Source organism: Dipodomys ordii, unplaced genomic scaffold (assembly GCF_000151885.1).
Source record: "Dipodomys ordii isolate 6190 unplaced genomic scaffold, Dord_2.0 Scaffold13, whole genome shotgun sequence".
NCBI classification, from domain to species: domain Eukaryota; kingdom Metazoa; phylum Chordata; class Mammalia; order Rodentia; family Heteromyidae; genus Dipodomys; species Dipodomys ordii.
Window position 1 is genome coordinate 23161721 of NW_012267229.1, and position 17914 is coordinate 23179634.

The 17914-nt window shown below is 49.6% G+C and overlaps 1 protein-coding gene across 2 annotated transcripts in view; it reads right to left on the reverse strand.

Annotated features, from left to right (window-relative positions):
• Rims4 (regulating synaptic membrane exocytosis 4) overlaps positions 1–17908 on the reverse strand; it is a 53190-nt gene extending 35282 nt beyond the window's left edge. The window contains exon 1 of one of the 2 annotated variants that reach the window (XM_013010815.1): positions 17785–17908. In XM_013010815.1, coding sequence (XP_012866269.1) covers positions 17785–17881 — 97 coding nt within the window. In that variant the 5' untranslated portion in view covers positions 17882–17908. The remainder of the gene's footprint in view (positions 1–17784) is intronic. The other variant, XM_013010814.1, reaches the window with a different exon arrangement.
• Positions 17909–17914: the final 6 nt, after the last annotated feature.

Below are 17914 nucleotides of genomic sequence, written 5' to 3' on the forward strand. Positions count from 1 at the left end.
GGTTTCTGGGCTCCACTGAGGTTTTGTAACTCATTGGTCTGGTTTACACTGAGGATTTGGTTCAGATGGAAAGGCACGTGCAGAGCAAGTAGAGCATCATGGACCAGGGAAAGGCTGAGCTCCCTCCTCATCCAAGACCACTGGACACCAGAAGCCTGGAAGCCACCAAAGGGCCAAAGGACCTATCTCAAGTCCCATGCAGTCTGCTGAGTAGTAGCAAAAGTTCTGCTGAGTAGTAGCAAAGGTTCACTGGCCAGGCATGACACTCTGACCCCTAGGCTCCTTCTCCTAGGCTAACTCCTTCCCCAGCTCCTTACCAGTACTCCTCTGGAAAGCCTTCCAGAATTCCCAGACCAGAGCTAAGGACCCCTCTTGTGAGCTCCCATACTATAAGAGATTGTCACCTGCAGACATCTATGCCTGTGTCCACCTGCCCCTACCTGAACACCCATACTATCTCACTCAGCCTGGCTGCCTAGCCACAAGAGCCTGGCCCAGGTCGGTATTCAGGAAGTACTTGCAAAGAGGGGGAGTCTGCTGTGCTCCACACAGGATGCACAGAAAAAGGAGGGAGGAACGCAGCCACTGCAGGAAGGAAGTAATCCAGGTCACCAGGTTGGGAGGAGACAGAACCTACAAACGCTCCTCACCACTGTGCAGAAGAGGCTTGGGCTATTTATAGCTCACAAGCCTTCTGCTTCTTGCATTGAAATGCAGGGCTGGGCATGGACTAAAATCCTGGGGAGGGTTGTCAGTTTTAAATTTTATTATTTATTTATTTATTTTACAAGCGCAGGAGTAGAAAGGCAGGGATAAATATGAACCAGAGCTATTAAGAGTAAATTGCCTGTGCTGTTCTGGGCTTGTCTGGCCAAGTCTGCAGACTACAGTTCTAGACCTGATCCTAGAAATTAGTGTCCCTGTGGAGGCCAGCTTGTGAAGGTCATTTTAAGGTGAGTTTTGAATAGTGGCTTCAGTTTACGAAATAGCATCACAGCATGACTCTGCTTGGGTTTAAATATGTTCCTGGACACACATGTGCACACATACACACTCCTAGAATCAGCCCCAGTGGTTAAACATTCTTACTTCCAGACTACAGACTTGGAGGTTGGTTTTTTCCTTGTGTGTTTTTTCTGCATTTTCTCCAAATTTCCACCATGGTTAGATGGTGCATAGACTAGAGATATGAGCTATTTATTGCTGGTTGTGTGGTCTTGGAGAGCTACTGATTTTCCTCATCTGGACAACAGGAACAGGAACAGGACCTTCCCAGAAATCTAACTTGAGATAGAAGGTGGGGGTTAGATATTGAGCTCTTTCCCTCAACAGAGGCCCAGGAGGTCTGAAGATGACAATGTAACTCTGGTGGCCCAGAAGAGGCTGATCCTGGGACCTTTCCCAGCCCTGTTTCCTGGCCCTCCTTTTTCCCTTTGCCCACTTCCTAGTATACCTATTTTGTCCCCGGGACACATCAATAATGGACCTCGTTCATCCCCAGGAATCTCCCTCCGGGCCCCAGAAGATTTCCATTGGCTTGAGGCATTTTTCAGCCAGGTAAACAGCTTCTCCTGAGCCATGACGGTACTTGGCACACCCTGATCAATGGAGCAGCGTTCCTGCTCTGCTTGGCTTTGTCCCTGGGCAGAGGGAGGTCCTAGGTCTTCAGCACCCAGCACACTGGAGACGAGACTTTCCTAGTTCCCCCTCCTAGAGAAAGTATCAGGCTCTGTTTCGGCCCTTCTTATTTGCATAAAAGTGACATCCAAGCCATCGCCTGTACCCAGGCCCAGGCTGTGGGACATTCCAGGCTCTCTTGCTCTCCATTTGAAGGATGACACAAAGGCCACTAATGTGTGGGCTGCGAGGCAGAAATACAAATGAGCCTCTCGTTCTTACCCTAAATATTTAAGAGTTATCAATCATGGCTACTAAATAAAATATGCCCTATCCTTCTATTCTGAGAAATATGTCTTCATAATAACCTTGAAAGCAGGACAGGATCAAATTTAGAATCCTGAGTCCTGAGGCTGACCATGGTATGAAGGGGGCATTGGGCCTCGGCCACAGCCCACCCCTGCCCTCATTCCCAGTTCCCATATCAACAGACCCATTCTGCACTTCCCTCTCACCTATACTAATAGCCCCTTCAACGCCACTGATCAGGACACCAGAGATAGACAGGCTCTACCTCAAGAGGATGGGCAAGGGGAAGGATCTGGATGGACTGTGGAAGCCAGCTCAGGACCATTGGAATAGGGAATTCCAGGGTCTCCTAGATCTAGCATGAAGAGTGGAGGTAGATGCATCCCATTCTCCCTGAGGAGAAGCCTGTTTAGAAGAGGGTCAGACATCAATGGATGCCTGGGGGGCCCAGGGATGCTGGCCATCCCAGATCAGGGCTCTGCATGCTCACATGGAATAGCAGGACCAAAGTGATGCAGGATGCTACCTAGAGCATTGGGAAGGTCTGCCTTTTACCCCCAAGAGGTCATGGGAAAACTCACAAAAGCCTGATGTGGGTGGATTCTTCTAGAGAATGTAGCCTAATTTTCACCAAATCCTTTTACAAATCAGCAGATTTGCCAACTGCTTGGGAGTGAGGTAAGCATGTTTCTTTTATTTTCTTCCCCCAGAAGACCTCAGAATTAAGAGCTTAAAATTTTAGGGCAGCCCGAGGCATCCATAGGCCCAACTCTATACTGAACCATTTCTAGGGCTAGAGACTTATAACTAGGGTCAAATCCTTCAACCCCACCCTTTAACACCAGGGTGGTTTTCCTTATTTAAAAAAATTTTTTTTCAGACTTAAGACATTCACCTCTGGAGAGAAATTATGGGTTTCAAGAGTTCTTGACAAGAGCTCCATTCCAGAAATGTAAAGCCAGTATTTTAAATTTGGTTCTTATTCACTGCTGGAAAGTATTAAAATGAAGATTACAAATTTAATAATGTAACACGGCAGGAACTGGCCCAGCCTCGTCTCCAGGAGAGTAATTTGTTCCTGCCTTCCAGCCGGCACTTCCCAGCCTCCCAGCACCACCAGTCCAGCCTGGTGACACACTCACTCCTGACTTCTGCCGCTGGTATACTCTGGCCCACGCAGCCAGGCCAGACGGCACATCACCACCGCCCTGGCCTGATGGTCCCATGCTGGAATGGGTTAGGACACCAAGGAGAGCTGCTCTGTCCAGAGGGAGCCAGTCCTGGGCCTCTTGGCTCCCTGCTTTCCCTCTGAAGACAGTCCTTTTTTCCCCCTGGTCCTGGGGCTTGAACTCTGGGCCTGGGCTCTGTTCCTGAGCTTCTTTTGCTCAAAGGTAGTGCTCTACCACTTGAGCCACAATGCTATTTCCAACTTTTCCCCAGTAGTTTATTGGAGATAAGAGTCTCAAGGACTTTCCTTCCTGGGCTGGCTTTGAAATGTGATCCTCAGATCTCAGGTTCCTGAGGAGCTAGGATCACAGGCCTGAGCCACCAGCGTCCAGCTCAAAGAGGTCTTTAAACCCTCTAGTTTGAACTAGGAGCTGGTGGCTCATACCTATAACCCTAGCTACTCAAGGGGCTGAAATCTTAGGATCAAGGTTCAAAGCCAGCCCAGGCAAGAAAATCAGTGAGACTCTTATCTCAAATTAACCACCGAAAAGCTAAAAGTGGAGCTGTGGCTATTTCTTAAGCAGAAAAGAAAACTAAAGAACACTGCCCTGATTTCAAGCACCAACACTCACAAACACACACACACACACACACAAAGGCTCTACTTCGAGTCTGCCACCTCCTCGCTCAAATCTCAACAGGAATTCCAACTGTGGTTAAGCTCACATGCAAGACCTTTGACTTCAAAGCTGCAATATGACCTGACCTGACCTGGCTACCTCACCAGCCACAAGCTCCTGTCCCTGCTTCCAAAAATCACAGCCCTTTCCTATCTCAGGGCCTATGCAGAGCTGCTAACAAGATCAGTTGCTAACATCTGTTGAGAAACTAATTCTGGGCCAAGCACCGGGCAAGGGCTCTACAGGTGCCCTTTCACCCCAAGTCCCTATCCTGTGAGGTGGGTAGCACAGAGCAGTGAGCAAGCTCAGATTCCAGAGCCAGGAAGTAGACTGGACTCCTGCTGTGTGTTCTTGGACACCTTACTTAACCTTGGTCTCTTAGTCTCCTCAGCTATAAAACAAAGATAGCGATGGCTTCCTCAGGGCAGTTCTGAGGCTCAAATGAGTTGACAGAAGTGGAGCTCAGACTGTGGTGGGTACTTTGTCAGTAGGGTTCTTTATCATTATTATCATGTGGTATCCTGACTCTGAGACGCTCTTCTCAATCTTTACCATGCTGTGTCCACTGTGGAATTCTGGAAGATACACAATAGAATATAAGAATTACCCATAATACCGATGGTGTGCAGAAGTAATTATAGTTAATATTTCCTTCTCTGTGTGTGTGGAGGGGGGAGAGACACATAACTGGCCCTCATCTACATGCTCAGCACTGTAGTCTCCTGACCGCTCTTCCCCTCCACTGCTTGTACGTGGTCAATGTATTCACCTCTCCAGTCTCAGCTGCTCCCTGCCCTCCTCCCCTGCTGTGGCCTTTCCTGGCACTCTGCCCTTGACATGCATGGTTCTTACCACAGTAGGCATGGGATTACTCGCTGTTCCTTTGAGTTGTCTAGTGTCTGACCTAGACCGAAAATATCACTGGGGCAAAGGCTGGGCTTGGCTTAGGCCAGTGGAACAAGGCCTGGCCCTCAGCAGCCACTGGAAGAAGAAAGGTAGAAAGAGAAGGAAGAGAGAAGTTTGGGATCCAGTTATGCCTATCTAAAAACCAGTGCCCTTTGTGGGATGGCACATAAGGTCACATTGTCCCTGGCCAGAAACACCCAGTGCAACAACAGAAAGGAAAATGGAGCTACAAGGCACAGATGCTAGAAAAGGGGCATACTCATGGGAGTGTCCAACCTGCTCCACCTGTGGAAGAGAACTGTGTGGCCTGAAGAGCTACGAGGTGCTCCAGCCAAGAGATAAGCCCACGCAGAGTCAGAGAAGGATAAAACCGAGACAAGACCATCGACTAAGAAGAAACCAGGCTCTATCAGGAGTAACAAATGCTTGCAGAGACTGCAAATATGAAGATAAGTAATCTGGCCCTGTTTCTCTTGTTCATCCTGTCATCTTCTCTCCAATGGTCTCCCAGACGTCAAACAAGCTATGCCCCTTGCTGGAGTGAGCGATGCTGTCATACCCACCACGCCGTGCTCCCGTCTCCTCTTGTAACCTGCGTATCTTAGCATGACCAGAAGAAATGTCACAACCATCAACTCCCACGCCCACCTCAGCTGATGATCTGGTGATAAGTGGCTGGTGGGACAGCTGAGATGTGCACGCTATTCTAGTAGTCCTCAAACAATAGCCCCCAGGGAGAATCCATATTGCTGTCTGTAGTTGTGTGTGTGAGAGTGCACGCACATGCGTGTGCATGTGTGTGCACGTGCATGCATACACATGCATGTGTCAGTCCTGAATTCAGGGCCTTGGCAATGTCCCTGATCTTTTTTCCTCAAGGCTAGTGCTCTACCACTTGAGCTACAATGCCATTTCTGGATTTTTGGTAGTTAACTGGAGATAAGTTTCATGGACCTTCCTGTCTGGGATAGCTTTGCACTGTGATCCTCAGATTTCAACCTCCTGAGTTGCTAGGATTATAGGAGTGAACCACTGATGCCCAGCTCTTGCTGTTTGTTTTTATAAAGTATGGTTGACTCTGCGTGTGTGTGTGTGTGTGTGTGTGTGTGTGTGTGTGTGTGTGTGTGTGTGTGAGTCCTGGGGCTTGAACTCTGGGCCTGGGCACTGATCCCCTTAGCTTTCCTGCTCAAGACTTGCCTCTACTACTTGAGCCTCAGCTCCATTTCCAGTTTTTTTGGTGGTTAATTAGAGACTTATGGGCTTTCTATCCTGGACTGGCTTTGAACTATGATCCTCAGATCTCAGCCTCCTGAGTATCTAGGATTGCAGGTATAAACCACTGATGCCCAGCCTGGCTTCAAATCTTGATCCTCAGATTTATCATATACGAAATACAGTTGTATTACATTTGTTTACATATTGTCTGCATGGCTGAATAGTACAGCCTGCAAAGATAAAAGTATCTGTTGTCTAGCCCCTCATGGAAGACATGTTCTAAGCCCTTTTCTACACAGTCCCCAGCAGTCCCCAGTAAGGTTCCTGTGACCCTCATTCAGAGGTCACTTGCCTGATGACACGCTGACTCCTGGCCTAATGGGTGTCAACCAACACCTTTATTAATTAGTTATTCAACTGTTTTCATTTACAGAAATGGCAGGCTTGTTAGCTCTAATACTTACATTTGAATCCTTGTTTAGGGATGTGCTTCTGGAGAAACCCACAAGAACAGTGCGACAAGTGTCACTGTGCCCATGTTACAGAGGAGCCTTAATCTGAGACTGTTCACACACACACACACACACACACACACACACACAAACACACACACACACACACACACAGCCTCTCCAGCAAGCAGAGCCATGTGAAGTTCTGGACGTTGCAGAATCAGAGTCATTTCTGCAAGTTACTTGTGGATTTACAGCCATGAACTTCTTCCAATGAGGAGCCCAAGGTTCAAGGAGAATGATGTGCCCACGGTGTGCTGACTGGCAAGCTGGCAGAAACAAGATCTGAAATCCAGGTTTTCATATGACAAATCCCAGGCTCATTCTATGACACATCAGCTATCTCGTAAGCTGTCACCTCGCTCCAGGCAGCATGCTGGGGCTCCTGCCCACCTCTCAGTCTCAGGGCCAAGTTTCCATGAGAATCAGTGAGATAGAGTAGGTAATATGCTTTGTCAGACACAAAGGGTTGACGTGTGCAAGGCACAAAGTCAAGAGACACCTTCAGAGGGGTATCTGAAAAGGAGCTCACTAAAAAGGTTGCCGACATGCTGATGAAGAAAGTGAAATACAGTATAGAGCCCTGGAAAGACCACAGGGTGGAGTCAGCGCTCGGAGCCCTGCCCCATCCCTCACTGGCTGTATGACCTCAGCCAGAGACTTGATTTCTCCATCCTGCCTCCAGGGATGATCATACCCATGTGATGGGTCTGTGCAGAGGGAAAGCCTGGCCATGGCCCAGCACCTTGATATCTCAGGAGACACCTGCTATCTCCATTGTAGCCAGATGTTCCCACACAATGGGTAGATGGACCCAGCCAGACCCCTTAACAAGCAGACCACCTGCCCTCCTCAGCTGTTGTAACTACTGTCCCATCTTTGGAGAACTGCCCCTAGCTGATGAGATCTGTCTGACCTGGAGGCACAGGAAGCTGATCCCTGATGTCATTGGCTCATCATGAATCCCTAGGAACAAGCTGAGGCCAGATGACCACGGTAGATGCTGGGTTCTCTCGTGCAAGTTCCCCCTCAGTCTGTCAGCATACAAAACCCACAGCCAAGGCAGCACCGAGGAAGTAAGGGAGAGTTCTGCCATCCTCTCTTCCTTTCCACTTGGAAGGACCACCAAGAGTCCAGAGAACAAGTTAAATCACCCCTGGCTAGAGGCACCCACCAATATCCCCTCAGGGCCAAGCTGTCAGGTTTGGAAATCCCTGTGCCCCAAGTCTGTAAGTCTAGCTTCTTTTGAAGTGGCAGCTTCCTGAGGTCAGGTGACTGAGGGGGCCGGGGAAGGGGTTGGCCCTTAGTGGTCCCTGTAATCATCTGGCCTCTCTTGGTATTAGACCCAAGATAAGAGATATGTTTCGGGGCTAGGAAGGTAGCTCAGTGGTAGAGTGCTTGCCTTGCATGCATGAGGCCCTGGGTTCCATTCCTCAGCACCACATAAGCAGAAAAAGCGGGAAGTGGTGCTGTGGCTCAAGTGGTAGAGTGCTAGCCTTGAACTGAAGAGCTAAGGGACAGCGCCCAGGCCCAGAGTTCAGGCCCCACGACTGACAAAAAAAAGAGAGAGAGAGAGAAATATGTCTTAAAACATGTGCTAAGGAACTAATTTCCACTGCAGGCATCAATACCTACTTCTGGGATAACCAAGAGACAGTTCCCACCAACATCAAGTGCTGGCGATTTAAGATGTAGACTTGAAGAATCACGTATAGACAGGGTTCATCCATTATGGCTACTTGGCATGCCTGTGGTCAGACATTGCCCTAAGCTGAGAATCTGGAAACACTGATGCTGTTTCTGACTTTGCCCTAGACCAGCCATGAGACTTCGTGCAAATCAAAATCCTTTCTAATCCTCGACTGAGATGACTAAAGTTGAACCCAGGGAGGCTTCTAACTTAAAGGCTCTCAACTAACAAGAGCTAACAAACACTCTTAACATACTTTTAGTGTACACCAAGCTCTCTATAAAGCCCTTTTTAAATATTGACTCATTTAATCTTCATGACACCTTTGAGGCAGGAAGGGGCTATTATATACCCTTTTATAGACAGAGAAACTGTTTCAGAGAGGTTAAGTAACTTTCTCATGATTACACAGTCAGTAAAGGGGCAGAGTCAGGATTCAAACTCAGGACATCTGCTGCTATCTCTACCATGTAATATGCCTAGGATAATATTTTTTTTTGGTCCGGTCATGGGGCCTGAACTCTGGGCCTGGGCGCTGTTCCTCAGCTCTTCAGCTCAAGGCTAGCGCTCTACTTCTTGAGCCACAGCACCACTTCCAGCTTTTTTCTCTTTTGCTTATGTGGTGCTGAGGAATCGAACACAGGGCCTCATCATACATGCAAGGCAAGTGCTCTACCACTGAGCCACCTTCCCAGCCCCCTAGGATAATAACTTCTGTGTGGGCTTCACAGCTGGGCACAGAGCTGGACACCACTGTAAATGTTGATTTCATGAAAGGAAAATAAGAAAAACTGGAAACCTTAAAGGCTGTGATGGTGGCTTGAGGGAAATGGACATCTCCTTGAATGTCCTTTTGGTGGCGTTTGGCTTTCTTTCCACGTCCACACAATATCTTCAGTGACAGCAGCAGGCCGAGTTGTGAGAGCTGCTCACGGTGCCCTGACTGAGGAAGGGACAGGAGGAGCCACAGCTAGGGTCCTCAGGACTCCCAGGAGACTTTCCATGCCCTTATGCTGAAATACAGCACCTGCCCAGTAAGAGCAAGGCCCTGGGTTCAATACCCAGGAACACTCACACTCACACACACACACACACACACACACACACACACACACACATGTTGTAACATACGTGAATAATCTCCAAATACATATTTAAAGACCAAAGACCAGAGACAAACTCTGACAGGCTGGGACTATCAGGGTTACAAAATGAACACATAGGGTGACAAGAGGTATAGGGGAATCCAAAAGAGGAGGGCCTAGACAGTGTCTCTCCAGGACACTGCCCGCATCTACACCCAGCTCTGCAGATAGGGATACTGAGGCCCGAAAGTGGCTACAGAATAACTGAGATTGAGCAGCTGATCTCTCTCTCTCTCTCTCCTTCCCTCCCTCCCTCCTTCCCTCCCTTCCCATCTTGCTCTGTCTACCCAAATCAAACTGACACGATAACCAGCAGTCACCACTAGCTGAAGTCTTACTATGTGCCACACAATCTCATTATGCGCATCATGGCATTTATTCCGCATTAACAATCCTTTGAAGTATTTACTCTTATTATTAACGGCCCATTTTATAGGAAATGGGACCCCAGAAAGATGAAGCAACTTGCTCAAGGTCACACAAGCTAGAAGTGGCAGAGGTGGGAGGAAAACTCAGATCTCTAGGATTTTGAAGGCATGTTCTTTCTGTCAGCCTGACAAGCTACAAAGCTGGGTCAGGAGCAAGACAAAGAGGAAGAACCTCGTTCCAACTCCACCGTGCCTTCCAGCTGCAGAAGGAAGGAAGCCACCCTGTGGATTTAAAGGCACAATGATTTGTGCCTAAGGAACAACAGAGATAGGACTCAGGAGCTGGAGTTGTTAGCCTCTCTGGTTTTCCTTAGCATGGGGCCTTTATCCCTCTCTGTTTTCCCACCTTATCATTGTCTACAGGCAATGACAATCTACCCCTGCTCACTTCTCTGATCTCATCTTCCCTCACCCACACCCTCTAACCATGTCAGTCTGCTTTCTATCTGCCAAAAACCCAAATTCACACTGACCTCAGGGCCTTTGCATAGCTATCCCTTCTGCCTCTCCCATTCCTCTCCCTCCATATTCCCAAGGCTGGCTCTTTGTCATTTAGGGTTCAACTCAATGCCACCTCCTCAGTAAGCTTTCCATGACTATACGATTCCATCACTTTCATTTTCATTCTTCTTAACACCATCTAAAATTACTTTTTTTTGTTGGTGGTGGTTGTGGAGCTTGAACTCGGGGCCTGAGCACTATCCCTGAGCTCTTTTAGCTCGAGGCTAGTGCTGTACCACTTTGAGCCACAGCATCACTTCCCGATTTTCTGGTGGTTAATGGGAGATAAGAATCTTAGGTACTTTCATTGATTACCTGGCTCTTGTGTCTCCCTCAACACACACACACACACACACACACACAAACACACACACACACACACACACACACACACACACACACACACACACTGGTTCCATAAGGGCAGAAACCACATCTTACTTGTCCTCCCGTGTATCTCCCATGCCTAGAATGTTAGCTGCTGAGCTGCTAATTAAATATTAAGTGAATGAAGAAATGCCAGAGAAGAAAACCCACCTCACAGGTTAGAACTCTGGGTCCTTCACGTGTGTCCTTGGCAAGCCAATCTGCCTCTTTGAGTCTCACTTTCCCTCTTGGCCTAATGAGGAGAACAAACTAGATGCTCTCCCAGGGTCCTTCTAGGACTGGCAGTCTTGGAAAGCTAGACCTGGAACCCACCCAGTTGGTCTATCCGAAACAAATAGCTGGCCAGGGTCCAGGCAGTGAATGCCCTTTCCCCACCTCCAGCATGTCCCTGCCAGGGCACCCAGTCCCTCACTCCCCCACCGCGCAAACTGTTAATGAAGTGCGCACAGCTAAATGCAGTTACAATTACGGGGGCTAAGAATAAGGCGCTGACATCAGCCTCGTCAGTTTCCGAGTGAATCAGAAAGGGCGGGGGGAGGAAGAAGAAGTAGGGGGTGGCGCTCTGGAGCTGTCAAGTGGAAATAGCACAGCGTTAAATATAATCCAACACTGGCCTACATCGGTCTGGAGAGGCAGGTGATGGCTGGGCCCCCAGGGCCAAGGCAGACAACTGAATTCTTCAAGGAGGCCAGGCAGCTGGAGGAGCTGTTGGCCGACGGTGAGGAGGGTCATCCAGGAATGATGGCCAGGAAGGCACTAGAGAGAGCTGGTGAACCTGGGGAGGTGGGGACCCCCTGTACCTGGGCCTTTATCAGATGCTTGGTGACAACACAAATACAGCCCCTGAAGTTTATACACCCCTTTCCACCTAGGAACCTGTGTGATGTCCAGAGGCAGAAAGGGGCCTCCAAACACAGCTGGGTTGGCATCAGCACCACGCAAACCATTCCAGCTGCCTGGCTTTCCTTTTCTACAAAACGGGTAGATCTGGAGCAGCCTGGTCTCTCAGCTTACTACATGATCCAGGAGTCCTCTGGATCATACAAAGCCCAGGACACACCGCTGAGCAAGCCCCTGGGTCATTACATTTTGACAGACACCCCTGCCAAGATCAGAATCTTGCCAGAAGAAGCTCAGGAAAGTTAAGGGACTTGCTCGAGACAAATCCAAGCTTCGTTGTCTTTCCACCACAGAAAGAGCAGAACGATGTGGGTGGGGTTGGTGGCTCAGAGTGGAGAGACACCACACCCTCCTGAGCACACTCTCCGGAAGTGGCGCCTTCCCAGTAGTTTTTAGTTTTCATAAGACATGCTGCTGATGGTCACCAGGCAGAAGAAAGGCCCAAAACAGGCAAGAAGGGCAGCTGAGGGTGAAGCTTCCTTGCATTCCTGCTCTCCTCTGCATCCCGCCCCCCACCCGCATTCAGCCTCCAGCTGGAGCTTTGCCTGTGGACCTGGGGGTGGATGGGGAGGGAGGAAGAGCCTCAGTCCCAAAGGGAAACAAGGCAGATGGACCCTTCCTTCCCCCTTCCCCTCAAACTAAGCCAGGTGGCCCTCAGCAGCTGCAAACCAAGGGAGCTGGAGCCAGGAATCTGGGAGCCGGAGGATGGAGGAGGGGAGAGGCTCAGGGGAGGACTCTAAAGGATCAGGTGGGATCTAGGCATCTATGTAAGAGGCAGGGGTAAGTCCTCAATGCACCCTGTTTTCCTGAGATAATACTTTCAGAATAATTTGATTTTTAAAAAATAATGGTTTGGAGGGCAAGGAAGGAGAAAGAGGTAAGAGAGGGTTATTCAGAGCAAAACATAATATATGCAAATCTGAAATACCAAATAAATAAAGTGGCTTGAAAACCCAATCTCACCTTACCCTTCAACTTGAACTATGCAGATGATTGGCTTGATTCTCTACTCTGCTTCAGTTGCCCAAATCTAGAAGAGTTCTGGCCAGCTCCCAAAACAGGGTGGTAACTGGGGTAAAGAGAAGAGCGGGGAGGGGGGGAAGGACTGGACTTCCCTGTAGGTAAAAGTGGGGAATACAGGTTTCAAAGCCTCCACCTCATGCCTTCAGGTGGCCCTGAGCACAAAGAATATGCTAGGGCCTTCCCTCTCACCCACCCAGCCCAGGCCCTGTCTGGGATGACAGGATCTCTCTGTCCCCATCATCTCCAAGGGAAGGGGAGGGAGAAAAGGACAATTTGTTTCCCAGAAAAAGCTGAGGTCAAATTTCAAGGACAAAAGTTAGCACTTGGTGTGGGAAAGAAAACTCTGCCAAACGGTGTAAATTTGGGGGAGGGAGGGAGAGATGGGTTCCAGTGTGGTTATCCCAGGTGCCTGGGGGTAAGGGAAGTTGTTCCCCACCTAGATCTGACCGGAAAAATACAGATTAGCTCTGCTCTACCACACAGAAGTAACTCAGACAACCACCTCCATTTCCCCTCTGTCCAAAAGTGGGTTTGGGGGGGTAGCTGTGGTACTAGTTTGAGGGTCCCATTTGCTATGCCTCCCCTCTCAGATTTGATCTGAGCAGAAGAGGGCAGTGCCATGAAGAGCTTTTCCAGCCCAGAGATGTGGCTCAAACCGCTAGGAAGGGACGGGTAGCCAGCTGGTGTTGCCATGGCAACTTCCTCCCTGCGCTGGATCGAAGCATCCATCCTATGGGCAAATCAGAGCCGGCTACTCCAGCTTCTCCGCCCTTCTCTTAGGCAGGGAGGGGGGAGGGAGGGAAGGGAGGAACTGGACGCCGAAAACACTTGGCCGGGCTAAGGAACACTATCCTCAATTCCAGATCCTGATGTAGAACCCGTTTGGCATCTGCTGGAAACACAATATATCCCTGCTCCCCAGCTATACCCCACGGCAGTGTGGCAGGCCTGTCCATGTGGTGCATGTGAACTGGTTAGGAAGAGCAGAGAAATGGGCAGCCAGACTGCTTCCCACCCTCAGTTGTTCAAGTTCTCCAAATCCCCATCTTTAAACCACTTCAAAGGAGGAGAGTCTAGCCTTACCTTAATCATTAAGAATGCAATAAAATTACCCTATTAAAACGATAAAAGCTAACATTTTGAAAATCAGGCTTTTCCCTGCCCAAATCTACAGATTTTTCTTTACAGTCGGCTCAGAAACAACTCTCACTTGGTAATAAGACAGATCAAAGCTAACACTAGCTCATGCCAGGTACCTCATGCCAGGTACCAAACTAAGCCCTATGCATAGCAAGCAGCAGGATAATTAAAACCAGAGATGCTAGCTTCCCTCACTTCCTGTGAGTGACCTTGAACGAAGTCCTGTATCTCTGCCTCAGTTTTTCTCATCCCCATGTGGAGTTGGGAATGTTACTATAACAGTAATACGTGGAAGCACTGTGAGGTAGAAATTACAATAGAACCTTTAAAGTGCCTAGAAGGACATCTAGCACACAGTAACCGTTTAGAAATACTGGCCCTGCGGAATCTGTTCTTCCTCAGACAGATGAGAAAAACCAGGATCATATGTCTAAATCCTCCTTACCCCCTTTCCAATCACAAACCCAGGCTGAGTAATAAAGACACAGATACATTTTAAAAAAAAACCAAACTGTCCTCAAGTGCCTGCTTCTCTAAAACCTCTGCATCCTTAGGGAAGGGGCAAAGGGGAAGAAATGCATTCAAAGCACGAGAGGAAAGATGTCCTTTGAGCAGGAATTCCAACAACCTGCAGTGCCGGACCAGCCTCCTGGCCATTAAAGGTGGCTAGAAAAGGTGCAGAAAGAGAGGGTCAAGCTTTCTTTGCCCATTTGAAGGACTAAGACTCTTAAATCCAAAGCAAGAATGTGCTTTGTCCCACTTAAGGCTAATGACAAGAAGTCTCATCTCCCTGTTCCTCAGGAAACTAGCTGAAGGGTGAGGTATGCATCTGGAACACAGATTTGGCCTGATCTGCTAGATGGAAAGGAAGTATTTGATATGAGCTAGAAGCAGTAACAAAGGCAAGGATCCCAGATAAGCCCAACACCTGTCAGGGACAGAATTCTGAAACAGAGCCATCAAGGACAGACAGGCAGAAAGAGGAACAGGAAAGAGGCAAGAGACAGGTGAAGGCAAGCCTGCCCTGACTACCCCCTGCTCAGCCCATCTCTGCCCACTATAGCCAAGAGATTATTCCAACTTCTTTAGAAATTAGTTCAGTGCAGTGCTGTTCTAAAGTTATACAATACATGCAAAAGGCCTCTTTCAGGAGGAAATTAATGACTTTGAAAAGAACAAGAGAAATTAAGTAGCAAGACAACATCCCTTACTTCTAACTCTGACCAGACCCTCATTATTCTTCTGGAAATGAAAGAAGACTTTCTCCCTCCCCCTCCCAAACTTGAGGCAGCAAGGATCTTACAGAGACCCAAACTGAACTCTCAGCTCAGCAGACAGCCGCTCCTGAGACCGCCTCACCTGGGAACCATTTTCTACACAGTAAAATCTGGCCTTTTAAAGCAGAGAGAGAGAGACAGAGAGAGAGAGACAGACAGACAGACAGAGACAGAGACTCAGAGATACAGAGAATCAGAGAGACAGAGAATCAGAGAGACAGAGAGACAGAGATAAGAGTCGAAGACAGAAAGCATGCTACTGAGTTCTGAAAAAGAATTGGAAATTTCAGTTTAGTCTTGGCTTTCTGCATGACACATTGGATGACCTTGGGTTACACAGACAGACAGACAAGACAGACACAGACACAGACAGACAGACACACACATATACATCAAGGCCAGGAACCAGTGTGGCTCACGCCTATAATCCTAGCTACTCAGGAGGCTGAGATCTGAGGATCATGGTTCAAAGCTAGCCCAGGCAAAGCCCCTGTGAGACTCATACTTTTATCTCCAATTAACCACTCAAAAACTAGAAGTGATGCTGTGGCTCAAAGTGGTAGAGAGCTAGCCTTTAGCAAAAAGAGCTCAGGCCTGAGTTCAAGCCCCATAACAGACAAAAAAAAGAAAAGAAAAAGAAATATATATATATATATATAAACATGCATACATATCACACATCTGGGTTTCAATCATTCTCTCTCTCTCGCTCTCTCTCTCGCTCTCTCTCTCACACACACACACACATTCACATGTATACAAATGCCCCCTCAAATCCATCTGAGGGTAGAAGGACTAGACAAGATGATTTCTAATTCTCTTCCAGGTGAAACACAAATTTGAAGAAACCCACTGGGGGGAAAAATCAGATGCACCTTTAAAAATTCACTAATATTCCATGAATTTATCTGTTGACTTATGTAAAACCTAGACAATAACTTGTGGTTTTCAATAATAACCAGTGTCTGACCATGGCACGGGCATGACATTGCGGGGGGGGGGGGGAAACAACAGATCATGTCTGCCTCTAATATCTGACAAACCCATACACCTGCCCAGCTTGGCTCTTGAGACAAAAGTGGCCTGGTGAACTTCCAACAAGCACCAGGCCATAGGTGAGGGCTAAAAACCTCCTTATCTGGGCTGCTGGGGCTGCCTGCCCAGGTTCCCTCTTTGCAACTGCCCCATTCCCCAGACCCCAGGCCAGTCTAATTTCTTGTCTCTTGAGTTTGCTCCAGGGGAGGCCACTGACTTAGGAAGTGCCCTATTCCTCCTCAACTTGCCTTCTCTCCCAGAATTATAAAGCAGCCTCCCTGAGCCACATCATGGGGGAAGTTCAGCTTCTGAAACTCAATGATTGGTTCTGTAAAATGGTGATTCCATAAGATGTCTGTGCAGTAACCATCTTTCCTCTGCACCCACCTCCAGGTCAACAGCACGACAGACAGATCAGAGAGGTCTGTCTCACCTCTTACAGACCCTGGGGAACTTTTCCTCCGTTCTCCATTGGCAGCCTTCAGGTGAGCACCCATCACCATCCCATAACATCCCACCTCTCCCTCAGAGAGCAGGCAGACCAGACAAGGGTGCCAGCAGGCAGGGCCCCTGAACGCCCTAGACTCAGAGACTAGATGTGGTACATTCCTTCATTTTCTAGACAATCCAATTTGTAAACCCAAGTCTTATAAGAGCCCATGAATCCATCTTGTTCCCCAACCACACACTTCTGGTCCCCTCACTGAATTCACAAACTCTCAGGTTTTCAGCTCATAAAACACTTTTAATGCCACTCTCCCATCACAGCCTTGAATCTGAAGAAACGGAGGCTAGGGGCAGCACAAACTTGCCCAAGGTCACTGCTTGTAAGTAAAGAATGAAGACTCATCATCTCTGCACTCTTTGGGAAACTCTCCCCCAAGCCGTCCAGCTACCCCCCACCTGTTGTCCATTTCCTTTCCTCGCCCCAGCACCAAATCCAGTGCTCTCCTTTCCCACTCCCTGCTCCCAGGTCCTCAAGAACAGGTTTTCCAGCCCCTCTTAGCCCCTGGGGCTTTGCTAAGGTTTCACAGGCCTGGCAGGATGGCGGCTGGATTCAGCGCCTAGAATGGCCATTCCGGGGACAAGAGCCTCCCCTGAGGTCAGGGTCACACACCGAGGGGCACACAAATGTAAGGCACTGCCTTAACCCATCCTCCAGGAAGAGGTGGAGGAAAGAGAATAGGCCATCCCCTGGCGGGCTCCTGTGGTCGGCCGCCCCAGTCCTATTAACCAGAAGTCTGGAGCCCCAGACAGTGCGGGAAGGGGCTTAGGGGAAGAATGGGGACGCTCGAGGCCTTGGGCGCCCGGCGGGAGTCTTGAGCAGGGAGCCCCCTAGATGCAACCCAGACAAAGATGGAGAGGTAAGGTCTGTGCGCCACCTCCAACGGCTGGGGCGGAAGGGAAGGGGGGCGCGTCGGAACCCCAGGAGACCAGGGCCAGGGTTTGAAGAGTGGGTACGCACTGGAGACTCGGGGAATGGATGGGATCCAAAGACGAGTCGGGTGGCGGCACCTGTAAGGTATAGGTGAGCCGGGAGAGTTGGGTCCAGGAGAGCCAAGGGCCCACCTGCGGGGAGGGGGGGGGTGAAGGCAGAAGACCTGGTGGAAGGGGCCGACCCCGGGGAGAAGGCTGCAAGAGGGCGCAACCCAGACGCCCGGGTCCCGCGGGAGGAGAAGGCGCCCCGGGGCGACTCCCGGAAGGGGGTCGGGGGTGGCGGGGAGGCCGGCCACCTCTCAAGACGCCCCGATCCCTGGAGGGGGCCCGGACCCCAGGACACTCCCCAGGGGTCGGGGACCCGGGGGCCGGAGGGGGGTCGGTGCCGGGGGCCGGGGGTGGGTCGGGCACTTGCCTGCGTCCTCATCATCGAAGGAGTTCATGCACGGGAAGTAGATGGCGAGCGCCTCGAAGGAGGCGGACAGGCTGAGGCGGCTCTGCGAGCGCTCCATGCCCGCGCCGGCGCCCGGTGCCTCGGCCGCGGC